This window comes from Dasypus novemcinctus, chromosome 9 (assembly GCF_030445035.2).
Source record: "Dasypus novemcinctus isolate mDasNov1 chromosome 9, mDasNov1.1.hap2, whole genome shotgun sequence".
Classification (NCBI taxonomy): domain Eukaryota; kingdom Metazoa; phylum Chordata; class Mammalia; order Cingulata; family Dasypodidae; genus Dasypus; species Dasypus novemcinctus.
Genome location: NC_080681.1, coordinates 59,353,358 through 59,370,943, shown reverse-complemented (window position 1 = coordinate 59,370,943; position 17,586 = coordinate 59,353,358). Strand labels below are relative to the sequence as shown.

At 32.8% G+C, this 17,586-nt stretch overlaps 1 protein-coding gene across 3 annotated transcripts in view; it reads left to right on the top strand.

The window, feature by feature from the left end:
- Positions 1-17,586, top strand: part of LRRC7 (leucine rich repeat containing 7) — a 641,808-nt gene that overhangs the window by 514,788 nt on the left and 109,434 nt on the right. For all 3 annotated transcript variants that reach the window (XM_071217384.1, XM_071217382.1, XM_071217383.1), the window contains 6 exons: positions 862-961; positions 3,540-3,664; positions 5,674-5,922; positions 10,641-10,841; positions 16,380-16,491; positions 16,708-16,888. In XM_071217384.1, coding sequence (XP_071073485.1) covers positions 862-961; positions 3,540-3,664; positions 5,674-5,922; positions 10,641-10,841; positions 16,380-16,491; positions 16,708-16,888 — 968 coding nt within the window. The remainder of the gene's footprint in view (positions 1-861; positions 962-3,539; positions 3,665-5,673; positions 5,923-10,640; positions 10,842-16,379; positions 16,492-16,707; positions 16,889-17,586) is intronic.

The window sequence follows — 17,586 nt, the reverse complement described above, 5'->3', positions numbered from 1 at the left end:
AATAAATCATTTCTGGAATTAGTATGAACTATGCTAATGGAATACTCTGTTCTGTAGACTTGAAAAAAATCCCCTGATATTATGATTTATTATTCTTGTGGGAAAATTGACATAATTATTTAGAGCAGTGGTTTAAGAACTCAATTCCATGAGACAAAATGGTACCCCAGATCCCCTTTGTTATTCACTCCTATTAATATATGTCAGGAAATAAACAGGGTTTTTAAAAAAACATTAAATACTACAATAATTTTCAACATGTTTCTGGTATATAATATCAGAGTTCCAAAATCCCCTTCAAATAATAGTATTTCTGAAATCAAATTAATAATAGAGAATAAAATATGACCATAGGTAAATATATTGTGATATATCAAATACAAGTACAATTGCTTATTTGTGTATAGGCCCTGTGTTTGGTTACAAAAACTAAATGCTTGTTTTAGCCTTTTAAATACATAGATGCTTTTGTACAGCAAATTCCATTTTTCTTTCTAGGGCAACACCCCATGAAAATGAAAAGGTATATAAAACCATACCAAAAAGTTAGTTGAACAATTTATAACATTTTGGTCTCTTCAGGAATAAACTTACTTCACTGACATTACTCAGAGAAGATGAATAGGTTTTGGTAAGTTTTGTGAAAGAGTATGCTAGAGAAGGAGGAAATCTTATTATGAAAACCTTAAAATGTAAAAATGTTATATTAGATATACTTTCTTATCCCATTTTTTTTCTCTCTTTTCTTTTAGCTGTTATTCAGTTCAGTGAAAGCCAGACTATTGGTCATCATCTTGTATAAAACAATATTCTTTAAATTTGCAGTCATATTAATCACATTCGTATATTCTTTGCTTCCAGTCCAAAGCCCTTATCCCTTTACAAACTGAAGCCCATCCAGAAACAAAACAAAGAGTACTGACTAACTACATGTTTCCCCAACAACCTCGTGGTGATGAAGGTAAATTATCAGTAGACGTTTTTTAATTTTTGTTTATTATGGATAAAAGTGATTCTTCTTGTTCTGATCCCTGTCCAGGGGTACTGGCACATAGGCAAGGTCATTATAGATAAATATTTGATACACATTAATCATTTGGGGGTTTACTCTAAGCCTGACTCTTTCCTTACCTTCTACACATGCAATAATATTTGTAGTAAGATTCCCAAAACAAAATTTTTCCTCTTTAGAGGTGAAAATAATATTGACTTTTTAGGAGTAACATCCTCTCTTAGAAGATTATAAAACAGGACTAGTTCACCAAATGAGGTAACCAGTTAATGGGTATGAGCCAGAGCAGTCAGATAGTAAGGAAGTTTCAATGAACTGACTTATTACCTGTGTTCACTAATTACACAAACACAAGTTTATTTAGTCTGGCCTCAGGCCCCAAAGTATTTCATGTTATGAGTCAACCATAAAGAGATGACTTGCAAATGGATGACCATTCTTTCTTTTTCAAGTTGAGTTTCCCTAAATAGAGCAAGAACTTTGAGAGGAATACTTGTTGAAAAACCTAAATCTTTTCCCTTAATTAAATCTTCTGTTCTATGATCACATTATTCATAAAATTTTTAAATGAGGTTTGTCCTTTACCATTTGTAAATTAGTATAGGTTCACATTATCTACTGTGTCACAGTGACAGTAATTGCTGGAAGAATAAACCCATTTTAATCCTCCATATTTGAGTTGAACCAACCTTTAAAAGAAATCATTTTGTTTATACAGGTCTTATTCTCAGGGATAATTATGATAGGTGGTTTTAGTCTTTTACTTACAAATATAAATGAAATATTTTGGGAAGTTTTAGGTTATTTTCACTCAAATTTTGGCTTATGGAAATAGGAAAAGGAAAGATTGTTTTGATGTCTTTTTCAGACTTCAATAAAATTGATATTCTGAATTTATGAAAGAAATGTCATCATATTTATAAATGGCATAAGAAAAACCTTAAATCTTACAAATTATGTTTTTATTCATGCATCTTTACTTATAATTTCTTTTAAACATCCCTAGATAATTAAAATATTTCATTTCAAAAGGATGTAGGGAAAAATGAAATGTGTCTCATTTACTGGATGAGAAACAGTCTCACAGATTAAATCTCTAGTTTGTTCTAGGGTATGAGATGGATCTAGTTAGGTAAGGTATAATGATAAGGAATTGGCCTTGTGTGTTTGTCTGTTGGCCTCTTCACTTGAGGACAGAAGAGTTGCAAATACGAAAGCTTTCTTGAACATTAAACAAGTCACCTTTTGGTTTCTCAGACAGCAGTGTAAACAAATAATTTTCATATCCCTTGCAACAAACAAGGAAATATATTTAAAAGGTCATGCTTTGGAAAAGAATTTAGCTCTACTAAGTCCTTTTATTGCATTTTCATGTGATTGTCATAATAATTTTGCAAAAAAGATATTACCATTAACCAAACTTTTTAAGTAAATTTAAGATTTATAAGGCATTTTCCTGTTAGTTTGAGACACATTTAGACTAGTTGAAACTTCTATGTTAAAGACAAAATTTTCCACGTTCTCTAAAGTAAAAACAAGTGTCCCACCATTCCCTCCTCCCCAACTCCCCCAAAATGGTTGCAGTCCTAGGTACCTTGCTGCAAACCAATGTTATGCAGTATCTTTTATAAAAGAAATCTTGGTATAGTTTAGTGGTAACAAGTTTGGGCCCTGCACTTACACAGACCTGGAATGGAATCCTTAGATTATCTGCATGACTTTGAGTAAGTCTCTTACAACTAAGCTATAACTTTCTAATTAGTAAAAAGAGGACAATGTTAGCACTACCAACAGGTGTAATATAGGGGCATTTTCAGGACTTGGGAATTGTCCTCAATGACATTACAACAACAGATACAGGCTATTATATATCTTGCCATAACCTACTAAATTGTGGGGGAGAGAGTGTAAACTACAATGTAATCTATAATCCATGCTTAGTGGCAATGCTCCAAAAGGTGTTTATCAATTGTAACAAATGTATTACACTAATGAAGGATGTTGTTAATGTAGGAAAATGTGGGAGGTGTAGAGAGCAGGGCATATGTGAATCCCTTATATTTTTATGTAATATTTATGTAATTAAATCTTTTTTAAAAAATTAAAAATGTATTAAAATAAAATATATTAGTACTGCTGTTGTGCTGTTGTGAGTATTAAAAGAGGTAATGTTTCAGACTCTTAGCACCTTTACTATTATTGTCATTCTCATCGTCATTATCTTCATCAACATCATCGTCCTATGGAGAGTCCATTCTCTACATTTATACTGGGAAGCTTTCCAATCCAAATGTGTAATTAATGTATACCTAGGAAAACTGAATTTTAGCTAATATGTTTCTAAAAATCATGTAACAAATACAAAAAGAAATTTTAATCCCTCTTTTCTTTCTGTTTCTTTTTTTCCTTTATTTTTCTATGTCTTTGTGGTAACTATCACCATTTTTTCTATAGTATAATAAATTCTATTAACGGAATTCTATGTAAAAAAAAAAAAAAGCAATAATACTTTGGAATCTAACTACAGATTTCCAGTCAGACAGTGACAGCTTTAACCCTACACTGTGGGAAGAGCAGAGACAACAGCGCATGACTGTTGCCTTTGAATTTGAAGAAAAAAAAGAAGAGGACGAAAATGCTGGGAAAGTTAAGGTGAACCTTTTAACTTTTGTTTCTTCTTTCTTCTTATTCTTTTTGTTTGTGCATTGTTACTTTTTTAAACAGAGTTTGGGACAACTTGAGTGACTTCTGCTTGATGAATCTTCAAGTCTCATCATAGTGCCTTTCATTGTAGCAGGCTGGTAGATTTGTAAGCAAAGCTTCAGAATGAGACTAATGTCCCAACTATGTAAATTTGCTATGCCACCCCATCTGACAGAATAACAACATGAGAGAGAGATTCAAGCTGAGAGACAGCCAGAAACAAAACCCCAAATCTGGTTATGGACTTCATCTAAGTATCATACTTCATCTTTGAAACACTAAACTAGTTTTATTTTAATCACTGAGATCACATCATACAGATTGTATGAGGCCAAACCTTACATTTATGGAAGGGCCAACTGATTAATGTATTATATCAACATTAAAACCTCTGAAAATATCTATGTCCCTATGATATTTAAGAAGAGTCATTGAATTTCCTTAAAATGAGGACAAAAAATTTTCAAGGAAGTAAGTGCCTAATGGTAGATGATGTTCCTTGTGGAAAATAACTTCCAGTTTTTCACCTCAAAGCATATATTTTTAAAAATCCTTCACTGGGACTAATCTAAATCAGGTAACAAGATTGAATCTTTAAATAAACATTTTCCATTATTTAGATTTTAAAATATTTTATATTTAATCAGCAGCAAATTTTCATGTTATCATGGCAACATCTTGAATCTCTCATTAATATTTTCACAGTGTTATTTGTGCACTTTTCCATCATAGAGACTAACAGCTCTCACCCTTAGTGACTAATTACATTAGTAAGTGTATATGCATTCTATTAATAATCTAGATTGTGTTACATGTTCTTCTTCTCTATCCCCTCCTTCCCACATTCTCTAAATTCTATTTCTTAAACCAACATATTCTAGATTCTTTCTATATAGATAGTAAGGTAATTTAGCACTTACTGACAAGACCTGCCTGTTATCATTATGGAGATCCCAAAATGTATTCCCAAATCCAAAATGACAATTTCATTAAAGATTTGGGTTTTTAAAAAGTTTCTGGATGATTATAGTTATCTTAATAACTAAAGAAACCATTTTTACTTGTGAGTTCCTAGAAAAATAATGCTTAAAAAGCACTAGAACATTTCAGATCTTCTTTTAATATGACTTTTATATGTTCAATCTTGAATCAATGGATAATGCATTCTGTATTGGATTCTGATTCATTTTTATATTTTATTAAACTGTCAAAAACTATCTGCTTCTTCCTAAAAACCTATACTCTAAGGATCCAAGAAGAAAAGAGTTCATTTAATATACTCTGGTATATGTGTCAATGAAAACATAAAATACAGTAAATGCAAAGTTATTTAGAAGCCCTGTTTGTGTGTTATGTGATCAGGTTTGTTTTTATCAGAGTAGGTTCATTATACTTTAGAGTGTATGTTATCTAAGATTTTTTATATTTTGATTTCCTTTGGTGAAACAATTGTGTTTCCAAAATCCCAACTACTAATTTGAATATTTCCAATGCCATTGGCTATTGGACAAATTAGAGCACAAACAAACTTTTAAATAAATCATCATGGAAGTATGATGAATAGAATACACTAAAATCTTACACAAACTTAATCACTTTTTTGGCTCATTACATGTGCATTAAATTCAGCACTATTTTATCTTAATTTATATAAAATTTAAAAAGAAACCATTAACCATATCATCAACTTTCAAATGAACTAGAGTATAATACCCTACTTAAAATGTATATAGTATAGTATGAATGCTGCGTTGTGTGAAGCAATTGTGATCCTTTAGCTTCATATGATATCTGTACTGTTGTATTTCATAGAGTTAAAACTAATTTTCTGATAACTGTTTTAAAATGCATTACCCAGAGTGAAAGAAAGTTTACTGAGAGTGGAAAAAATGATAAAGTGAAAGTATTGCTACAGTGCTCCTCTTTCTCCCAGAAAATGGAGATTCCTTCTCCCACAGGATCACCCCTGCCAAGCCCCCTGGGAAAGGGGCCAGCGTGGGATTACTCTCCAACCTGCCAGACTGTCTGGCGATTGCTGCACACCATGGGCCAGGTGTGATCAGCAGATCCAAGATATGCCAGTCCCCCAGAATGACCCACAGCTGGCATGGGGTTGTATAAGTGGCCTCCAGCAGGAAAGGAGCATGTGTACTCCATTGCCAGTTGCAGCACAATCCACCACTCTTCCCTCTCTAAGTGGCAGACAGGTAGGCCTAGGTGTTTGGGGTAGGAGAATCCCCCATATAGAGGCAACCTTGGAACAGTGGTTTATGGGGTATGTTCTGCATGATTTGGGTAAAAAAATGTTGATCACATAGAAACCTTCCAATCGCCAGTGTTTGATCCTAATTTAATTTTTTTGCTTCTTGACATTGGCAATGAGGTGGGGAGGACCAAGTCAGAGGGGAGGGGACATCTATATGAGGTGCCTTTTGTGGGGATGTCTGGCATGTTTTTTGAGTTGGGTGTTTCATTTTTATTTACATTTTTATTTTAATTATTTTTCTCCTTTGGTTTAAAGTGTGGGAATACCAATAGTTGAGCAGAATGTTGATAACAGTATGATGTAATCTAAATTTCCCCTATCTCACAAACACACACACATATACACACACACTTTATAATATCAATTTTGGGGAGATTAAATAACCAAAACTTATTTCTTAAATAGCTTGAGATTTGATAAGAGTGGACCTTGAGCACAAAGACGGACATAAGTTGAAAATCATCAATTACCCTTTAATTTGAAGATACAAATGATAAAAATTCCTATAAGAGAAGATTGGCTTGGGAATTGTGACCGACAGGGCTTCCCTAACTCAGCGTGTGGTATTAAGAGTTGAATAATGAAACTAACATGTCTTAATGGCTTGTGAAAGAATACATTTTTTTGTATGCTTCGCCAACCACATGTAATGGACTAGATTCTTATTCTGTCTTATATTCTTTCTACAATATAAGGCAAGCTGAGAATGCATTTTCCTAATTAAAACTGCTATAGGTTTCCTTTCTTTGTAACATTCTAATTAATTCCTAGCATAAGATAATATATAATAATCTATTATTGAAATATTAACCATTATTTCTCTTATTGGAATTTATAATAAAGACAAACCAGAATTTGATTATTATATAAGAAAATCCCACTTTTGTGTGAATTCAAGATATCATTTCTTAATGCCTTAGCTATTAACATGAAGTAATTTTTTTCTTCATTGCTAAATTTTTGTGGGTCTCCAACATCTTGCAGCTGCTATTTGCATTTACTACACTTTATTTAGATCTGAGAAATATAGAATGTTATGAAACATTTCTTCTTTCTTAAATTAAGAGAATATTATTACAGTAAAAATCATATTTTAATAAAATGTCTGTGTGAAATGAGCAAATACTTTCTCATGAGTGATGTAATACAACCCTTTGATAAGCATATTCTTGATAGATTTTCTAACTTTTGTGTATAATAAGTGAAAGCGTATCTTTTTTTATCCCTATTATAATAAGAAAAATTTTCCTGCCTACATATTTAGGAATATAAAGAAAAAATGCTTTCATATTTGGCATTAGTGAGCTATTATTATAACTCGATTTTTAATCATGTTTACTCATTGCTGAAGTACTGCCCACATGAGTTGAAAGGTAGGAGAGCAAAACATTCGGTAAAAGGATATAAAATATGCTTTTCCAGAGCTTAGAAACAGTAGAATTATAAAATATTGTTTTAATTAAAAATAAATTATAAATTGTTAACTTTATTTTTAAAAGAACATTTAAATTAACTTGCTATTTAACTCAACAAAATTCACATTTAAACTTAGACTGTTTCTTCCACAAGACCATACAAATAGGCGCTGTACCTATACCAGGAAGAGCTCTGAGCTAAGTGACACTTGTGTAACATTAACCTTGGAATCAGGAAAAGCTGGGTTTGAATCTTGGCATTGCTACCTACTAGCTGTGTGACCTGGGGCAAGTAACCTATTCTGTTTAAGGCTCAGTTTTCTTCCTGTAAAATGGAAACAATAAGTAGCTGCTGCATGGGGTTGTGATATTTGAATGCTATAAAGTGTATAGCCTGTGTGTCTGACACATGACAGATGCTGAATAAACTATAACTTTTGCTTTATACAATCTTTAAAAAGATCCAGACAGTTACAGGTGTTATAACTAACCATATATAGTTGGAATCTAGAGTGCCAAAGAATCCATATTTTAAAAATAAATAGTAATCTGCTTCTAGAAATAGTATCTAATCTTTATTTAGAACTTTCCAAATTTCAAAGGATTTTTACATTTATCTCATTTTAGCTCTAGACTAATTCAAATATGTGGAAGAGATAATAATATTCCCATTTACATAAGTAGAAATTATACAGAAAGACGGGTAGTTAGGAGTAAATACGTGGCTTAACTTTAGGTATTCTGACCCCAAGTCCAGTAAGTACTGCTAATAGACTAATAAATGGGAAGCAAGCTTATTTTCTAGGTAGAACAGATACAAGTTTTATGAGACCAGAAGCTTACACAAATTGGGGCTTCTTTAAGGAAGGTAACAAACAATGACCATGTAAATATATAAGTAAGTCTCCTCACGTGACAAACTACAGACCCTAAAGCTTAAACTTGGTTAGCTTCCTTCATTTACCATATGCTGGTAAATGTGCTTATTTCTAGTCTTTATAAAGATAAAATACCTGGACATATTCTAATGATGTGACCAACTTGCTTATAAAATAACCAGAAAATACTGGCACCCTACTCATCACTATGTAGTCACCTAATTATGTCAGATGGGACATACCATCTATGAAAAATAGACTTCAACATTCAGTGACGCATTTGATTCAAATACGGAAGAGCACTTCATATTTCTTTTAGAACTGATTCAAAGTAAAAGTGTAATTTTAATGTTGAGCATTTTTAAGGTGCATAGAATTTTTATTTTCCTATTTGAAAATTATTTTTCATTCATATACCACTGGTTATTTAAAAAGATGTTTTTAACTGATGTGACAGTATTCTACAGTTTACATGTTTAGAAAATGTAGTTTTTTCACTTTTAGCCCTTTTATATCAATTACTTCTAAACAAATTCAACAGTATAATTTAAAATTAGCTTGAATGTCTGATTAACATTTCTAATACTAGTTTAAACAGCAGATCCAAGAATGCATGCATCCCAATGGACCTCTTCTAACATGGATATCATTCTTTTTATTATCACCTGAAAATGCATTATAAATTAAGTACCATGAGACATTCCATATTACACTCTAACAACATAACTTTTTTCTCTAAAACTTAACTTTTTCTTGGATTATATCTCAATAGCTTTATTTCTTTACTTATTAGTTCCATTCTTATTTATTTGGAGGTGTTAAAGAGATTGAACTACCTTTACACCACACTTATCTTAACAAAATTAACTCATTGTTCATCGGATTTCCAAATATTTATTGGGAAAATATCTTTGTATTTTTAGTACTGAAAAGAATTTTTTAATTCATCTGGTAAAGTCCAATCATAGTATTTGCCAGATAAGGAAAAATGAGCCATGGAGAAGATAATATTCTAAGAAGAATAACACAGTTGGTGGATTTGCTAAAACTGCAGATGAGCAAAAGTGTTTGGATTCATTTTCATAATCCTCAGATCAATACCACCATCATAATTTCTTACATCCCATGAATTGCAGGGGTGTGTGTAGGTGGGTATGTGTGTGCCTCTCTCTTTCTCCTTTTCTCTCTCTTTCAGCTCTTCCTCTTTCATCTTCTCTTTAATGTTTTCTCCTTTCCTCCAACACACACATGCTTGCACATGCACACACCACACACACATACACACATACACTCTTTCCACAGACCCATACTCACCACAATCACATGAACCATTCCATTTTATAAAGTTGGTTCTACTCAGATGCAAAAAGTTATGGTTGATGGAACAAAGCCAGACCATGTAAACCTGACCTTATTTTTCTGCTCACTCCCTTTTAATCAGGATGGGCAATTTGTATTTATTCCATTTTAAATATAATAAGCACTCTGATGGAAGGATATTCTCTATAGAGTGTCATGTATTTTTTCCTCTAAATTAACTGCTAATAATAGTATTAATATTAATATATGTGTTCCTTAAAGTCAGATTGATACCCCAAAAATGAATTCAACAATGGAAATAAATATGTGGATAAATATAAGCCAAATATTACGTTTCCCTAAAATACTTAGAAAATGGTCTCTATTTTTATTTTTCCTTATTGTAAGATGTTATCTAAGAAGCATGTCACTTTTTTAGAGTAAAAACTTAATATAAACTCCACTCTGAAGCATTATTCCCTAGACATTAGTAAGAACCAGGTACCAATCTTTTGATGTAACATGCTAATTGATATAGAGCTGATGCATGCTGGGGCACCAGAAACTGAGGCAGCAGATATAGTGTACTTCCCACTTTTTTATACATGACAACTCTATTTGTAAATATTTTGGTGTCTCCTCTCATTACCTATATTGATACTCCAAAGATACTCTTAACATCAAAATTACTTGCAAATAATTAAGAAAAGACAGGGAATGGCCTTTAAAGTATGAAAGAAGCTTAAGTAACACAATTAAGTTCTTCAGAGATTACCAGTTATTTAAATATTTGGTCTTCTCATTTCAGTTATCTATAGGGGACTTCTCAAGATAGGATATCATCTAAAAATTGTTTATAACCTAGGAATATATGTAGGGGTGGGGAGAAGTGCCACTATGGAGAATATGAGAAGAATGTTGTGTTCAACTCCCTACCACAGTTTCTCAGCCAGCTCAGCACTCACTAAATTGCATTTGGTTATATTATTGCTCATAAAATGGGGTCGTTTTGTGAATATTCTTGCTGAAGGTATTTTTATGTTAAATTTCTTTTTATAAATTTCTAGGTTGAAATAAACCTAAAACGATATCCAACTCCTTACCCAGAGGATTTAAAGAATATGGTAAAATCTGTTCAAAATCTGGTGGGTAAGCCAAGCCATGGAGTGCGTGTTGAGAATTCAAATCCAACTGCTAACACGGAGCAAACTGTGAAAGAAAAATATGAACACAAGTGGCCGGTAGCCCCAAAGGAGATTACAGTGGAGGTATTTCAAGGTTATTGGTAATTGCCAGTGTGGTTTGGATTTTTTTGGAATTACTAAATTATCTGTTTTTTTGAAGTGAATAGATCTTCCTTGATAAGTATATTTTTCCTTAGAATATAACAGAGTTTCTCTACACTTATAAAAACTATGAGGGTTCCAGAGAAAGTCATAGATTAATGACACCCTCGTGACCTAAAATCATTAATGCAGCTCTAAAAGTTCCAATGCACACACAGAAGGAATAGTTTGCTCACCCAGCTAATCCTGGCCAGTAAGTACATTATATCATTTTAGTGATATTCTTTTGGCTACCCCCAAAATTTTATTGTAAGAGTCATTTGAAAAGTCTAAATTACTTTTTTTATTCAGCAAATCTCATTCAAATTCCTGATCAGATTTAGAGCAACATTTTTAAAAACAGTCTTGTGTTTGGGCTACAACCTTTATAGGAACACTATCAATAACAATAAAATGAGAGAAATAACTTTGAAATTCAGCTTTATGAAATTTAGTCATGTGATGCTTAATTCCTTTATTTTAGAATGAATTTGAAATCCATCCTTATTAATTTGTGTGGTCTGAAAAGAATTCAACTCCATTTCTACCACCTCTGTACTATCTCATCAACTCTTCAGCTAATTTGATTATCACCTTATCTTCATTAGAAACATAATTAATATGAGTACATCTAAAGTTTATGTACCTACTTCTCAGAAATCTAGATTGACAGAACTCTTTTACAAATCTGCATTTTAGGGCATCGATTTGTCACATTTCTTAAACACCAACTGTATATTTATCACTGTGCTAAACACAGAGAGAGAGAAGAAAAATAAAATGTGTTCATTGTCCCATTCGTTGTGTGTAATCCAAACAAAGTCTAACCAAATAAACTTGAGTCTAACTCACATGAAGTGATTAGAGAATACATTAAATAAAATATGATAATATGGTTCCTTGTGTGATGGAGGATATAATGCTCTAAGAAGTTGAAAAGACAAGTAATCTTTGCCAGCCAGTTAAAAACATTTATATGAATCAGTTTAAAATCAAGCTGCATATTGGGTGATTCTTTTACAGCAAAAAAGAAAGGAGGACACTCCAAGCAAGGGGAAGGAAGAGAAGGAAGATGATACAGTGAATAAAGCTCTGACATAAAATGAGTAAAGCTAGAGGTTCCTAAACTTTCTGAGTATACAGATATACTTACTGTCTCAGTAACTTTGTCACAATGCCTGAAAGTTCCATTTATTAAGTAGTTTGGTCCAAACATCTTGATAAATATTGATACCCTATTGAGTAGTTATTTGGAAAAATATTTTTATTTCATTCTTAATGAACCATAACTACTTATAAATGGGATGTGTATACCTGTTGAACATCACCTACCTTCTCAAACCTTGGCATCATATTGGGCACTGCCACTCTAATGTCTGTTTCACATTGATTTTCAAATGGTTCTTCCTTTTCTATCAGAGTGACTACCAGAATCCCAGTTTCATAAAAATATCATATCATCAAAAAGAATGTGATAAAATGTAATGTTGAAACTGAGAACCACCCCAAGCGAGTAGTTTATGCAGTGTCTGACTAATGTCCAGTATTGCTTCGTTTACCTCCAACATTTGAAATATCCCATGTGGGTCCCCATGAATTAGCAACAGCACCCCTGGGTGCCTCATAGCACAGTTTGGGAACTAGGAGGTAGGGCTTTGAAGTCAGTAGATATGAAAGCAAATCTTGGCTCAACCAATTACAAACTGTGTGACCCCAGCATGCCACTTAAACCTCTCTGAGATGTGATTTCTTTATCTTTAAATATATAGGTAATAACCTCACCCTTTCAGGGTTATTATGGAGATGAAATGAGATGAAAACAGGTATTTATAAATAGCTCCAAATACAGTTCTTTGCACAGAGTAGGAATACAGTAAATGCTAACTCCCTCCCTTACCCCAATTCCTACCCCATCTTCCTTTAATCCTTCTGTGGGTCACCACCTTATATGACAAAAACTTCTCACTAGATACCTGTTTGCTATGTTCGCCATGTTCATAAATGCTCTACATTTTTACCTTTGTTAGGAAAGTTAGCTCTATTTCTATAGAGGAACTGAACTTTCTTCTGGTAATAAAGAGTAGTCAATTATCCTTGAAAAATTCCTTTATTCTCCTAGTACTAAGCCTCAGTTCTAAAAACTCAGAATCCAAGCATTCTTTTGTCCTTTCACTTCCATCTTAAGCCCTCTTTTGAGCAGCAGTAGCAGCCAAGGTTTAATTGGAATAGAAAGGGTAATGGGGTAAAAAACAAAACATGTTTTCCTTTGATTTGTTTCTACTTTTGCCCCCTCACCATAAGGAAATATGGCTCAGCATGCTTATAATGGGATCACCATTAAATTTTATTTCCTACCAATAACTTCCACTGGAAGTAGCCCCCAAAACTTCACCCACTTTTCCAAAAGCAACTTGATATATACTATCAAAAGAAATTATATATAGAGAGAGAGAGAAAGAGAGAGAGGGAGAGAGAGAATTTATAAAGACAAAGTCAATAATTAATTTTTGTTGTTGGACAGACAACTGTTTTGTGAAGCCTATTTAAGAAAGGAACTTTTTATAAGTTAGACAATGTAGCATATATAGTATCAATAGGAGACCTTCAAGTAGGACATATCCTAGTTCAAATCCTAGCTGTACCATCTATAAAGTCTGTGACTTAGAATTCTGACTGTACATCTCTGAGCCTCCATTTCCTTATCTTTAAAAGAGAGGATGATAATATTCTCTCCTCACAAAGTTATCTTTTAAATAACCGGGATAATGTAGATAAAGTGTTTCGCATAGTAACACAGTAGCAGACAGGCAGGTAATACATTCTCCACAACTGATGGCCATCATCATCTTCATCATCAACATCATAATCATTACTTTGTGCATAAAAATAAGAGAGAACACAAAGATCAGTATAAACCCATCAGTCTTGCTTCAGCAGTGTCACAGAAGGCTGCAGATTAGCTGATATCACATTCTCTTCCTGGTCATTAGGGTTCTTTTTGATTCAACACTAAAGTTCTTGAGCAGGGTCAGAGATTGAACCTGATCAGACCACAGCTACCTAGCAGAGCTCTGTTCATAATTTGGGGATACAAGTTGAACACTTGATCTATACAGACAAGATTACTTGAGTACTAAATGAGTAAGACATAAAGGAAAAAATAAGAGAACATGGAACCCTTAATTATATTTACATCCCTGTGCTTGAGCAAATGTTTTCATTTGCTTTTTTGCATTCCAAACACAAAACAAAATTTTTCTACTTCTAAATTAGGTGTCATAAGAACATTTCCTTTTTAAATGGTTATTTAAAGAAATAAGTTATGTTTAGATTATAGACTGTTAGTGCTAGACCAAAATTAGCACCAACAGATAATAGATAATTCTATTATCTGTTACCTTCATTCTACTGATGAATAAGTTTCAGAGAGGTATACTGACTTGCCCAAAGTAACCCAAATAATAAATGGTAAAGCAAGAAAAGAATAGAAATATGTCATCTTGCAATTGAAATTTTCTTGACAAATCTCAACACAACTTTTCCTTTTGAGGTAGTTTCTCAAACTTGCATCTGTCTCTACTTAGTAAAATTTCCCAAAGCTGTGTAAAAACTTTTATTTTCTACTCCATCACCTTAAAACTTTATCATGATGTTTCTTATGCTAAATCTTTCAAATTTTCAAAATCCGTGAAAATATAGATTTCCCTTTTCATCTTCAGAATTCTTATTTATCCTACTTTCTTTCCTATCCCTTTTTATATCTGATACTGAATTTTAAGCCCCTAATGTGCTCACAGTTGACCTCAGCAGAGGGGAGTAAAATGTAGGGAAGTTCACTAGACTGGAAGTCAAGAGAATCATGTCCTTATATAGGATGTTTGTCTAATCAGCCTGGGTGTTTTAGTTTCCTAGTACTGCTATAACAAAATACCACAAACTAGGTACTTTTTTAACCTAATACCAAGTTCATCTTAACTTAGCTAGTTCCAGCTTCAAGGGCTCTATTTCCAAATAAGTTAACATTCTGAGGTACTGGAGTATAGGACTTCAACATATCTTGTGGGGACATGATTCATTCATACCCCTAATCCTTGCTGAGTCTCAGATTCCCAGTCTAGAAAATGAAAGGATTGAACGAGATGATCTTCATGTCTTTTCCAATTGAAATATTCCTTTAAAAAACTAGTTAACAAGTATCGTATACTATATGCCCAGGTTATTTGTATGCAAATACTCCCATGCAAACCTAACCAAAAACAAACCAAGACAGAATTTAATCTAAGAATTAAAGAAATGGTTGTTTCTCTTCAATATCCAAAAACTTGAATCAGTCACTATGGGGGGCCTTAGCAGTGTATAAAATATTTGTGAGAGTTTGTCTGATTATTACATCAACCAATTAATTATAAACCGGGACTTTGTTTTATATCCTTAAATATATTCCTTCTCTACTTAGATTTAAACAAAATATTTCTAAATCTGTTACATTAATGATCCAAACTAACAAGATACTAATGAAATTTTTTTAAACTGAAAAATTCTGAAAAGTTCTTCTTTAAATTTAAATTTACCTAAATTTTTTTTTAAATTATAAAGATTACTGCCCTGCATAAATGGATATCACTACTTATGCCAGAAATTTAAGAAAATAAATATTTTGTATTTTGCTTTCCCTAATTCTCTCCAACTACCTGGCTAACTAGGAATAAGAATTTGAGTTATACAAGTATAAAACTCATGTTTTTTATGCTTGCTCATTACGAAGTTACATGCTTGTCCCAATGTTAACCATTATACCAAATGAGTAGAATGAATATGGGGAAGGCTGGATTGGTCATGGGAATGACTAGGAACCTTAGGAGGAAGGCATAGTAGAATTAGAGAAATTTAGAAGATCAACTGAAAAACATAAGCACTTAAGAGAGAGGGAGAGTGGCTGAAAGAACAAAAGTTCTAGAACCCAATGATGCATTAATGTGGCAAGGAATGGGAAAAAATCTCATTGGTCTGTGATTGCTTTCTCCTAGACTTCTTAGAGAGTTCACCCCTTAGAACTCTTATATGTGTATATATCATATCTATGTATGTATCATGTTACATATTTGTGGTTTATCATAATTCAATCCAGTGTTATTATGAGTTGCATCTTATCTCCCCAACTAGATTGTAAGATTCCAGAGGGTAGGGACCACATTTTGTCTTTCTTTGGAATCTCTGCAGTTCTTTGCACAGTGCCAGCCATATAAAAACAGCATTCAACAAATGTCTGATGAATAAAGGGACTCACTTAAATTTAAATATATATATATATATGTAAATGCTTACCTCAGTAATACATATGATTCATTTCTTACAGTACCCTACAGTAAGTTAAATTCTAGGGCCCCATATTTAACTCTAAGCCAAATAAAGATTTTGCCATCTTGGTTAACCATTGTTTAAATGTTTACTTTCCTTGTCCTATATTATTATATCTCCCAGGATTCTTTTGTTCATCCAGCTAATGAAATGAGGATTGGGGAACTTCACCCTTCATTAGCTGAGACCCCTCTGTACCCACCAAAACTTGTTCTGCTAGGGAAGGACAAAAAAGGTAACCTCTTGAACCTGATATGGAAAATATGCTGTAAATGCATGTGCATGATGAAGCACCAGTTGTAATTACGATACACTATCTTCTACAAAAATATCTTACAATTATGTATTTCTATCATTACTTGGTATGGTATCTGTTTTTCATATGTGCTTTTCTGTATTTATAATTGCCAATGTTCACGTCATTGTAACATTTTTTCCTTTTAAATTTCAGAATCAACTGATGAGTCTGAAGTTGATAAAACTCACTGTCTGAATAACAGTGTTTCCTCAGGCACTTACTCAGACTACTCACCGTCCCAGGCTTCCTCGGGATCCTCTAACACACGGGTTAAAGTGGGGTCCTTGCAGACAACAGCTAAAGATGCAGTACATAATTCTTTGTGGGGTAACAGGTGTGTTTAGAATTCCCTCTTTTCTCAAATGCTTATTTTCAGCAGCTTAAAAAATCAGAATCTTATTTTTTTAATTGTGTTCAGCACATGAGTGACATAGAAGACAGCAGGGGCAGGTAAGCAAATATAGTCTACCTGAGATTTCCAAGACCCAATGACCCCGTCTTACAGGGCAAGGTCTTTGCTTAAAAAGAAATGGTAGGAGACAAACAGGATGAAATTATGGATGGAACAAAAAATTTTTTAAATAAAAATTTGTCTGCCATCCTTATTTACGAGGCATGTTGACATTTCACCACCCTAAGTGGTGTTATGGATTAAAATAAGGTATATGTAAAGGTATATTAAAATAAGGTATATGCCTGATACAGAGTAAATATTCAATACATTTTCATTTAAATTTTAATTGCTATCATCATCATCTTTTTATCACTACCCAGAAAAATTAAAATATATATAAAAGTATTTAATCTTTCCTAAATGGCTTCTACTCTGGGTAATTCCCATTTTATGGATGAAAAAACAAAGCCACTGAATGCAGTAAAGTAATTCAATGTGGTAGTGTTTAGCCAATTCTAATTTCTCTGTCTTATAATTTGCTGCTATGCTTTACATTACAAACAACAAATAATTTTGTGATATGATATAGCTAGTCAATGATTTTTACACATATTTTACTGATAATATTGCCAATGGTA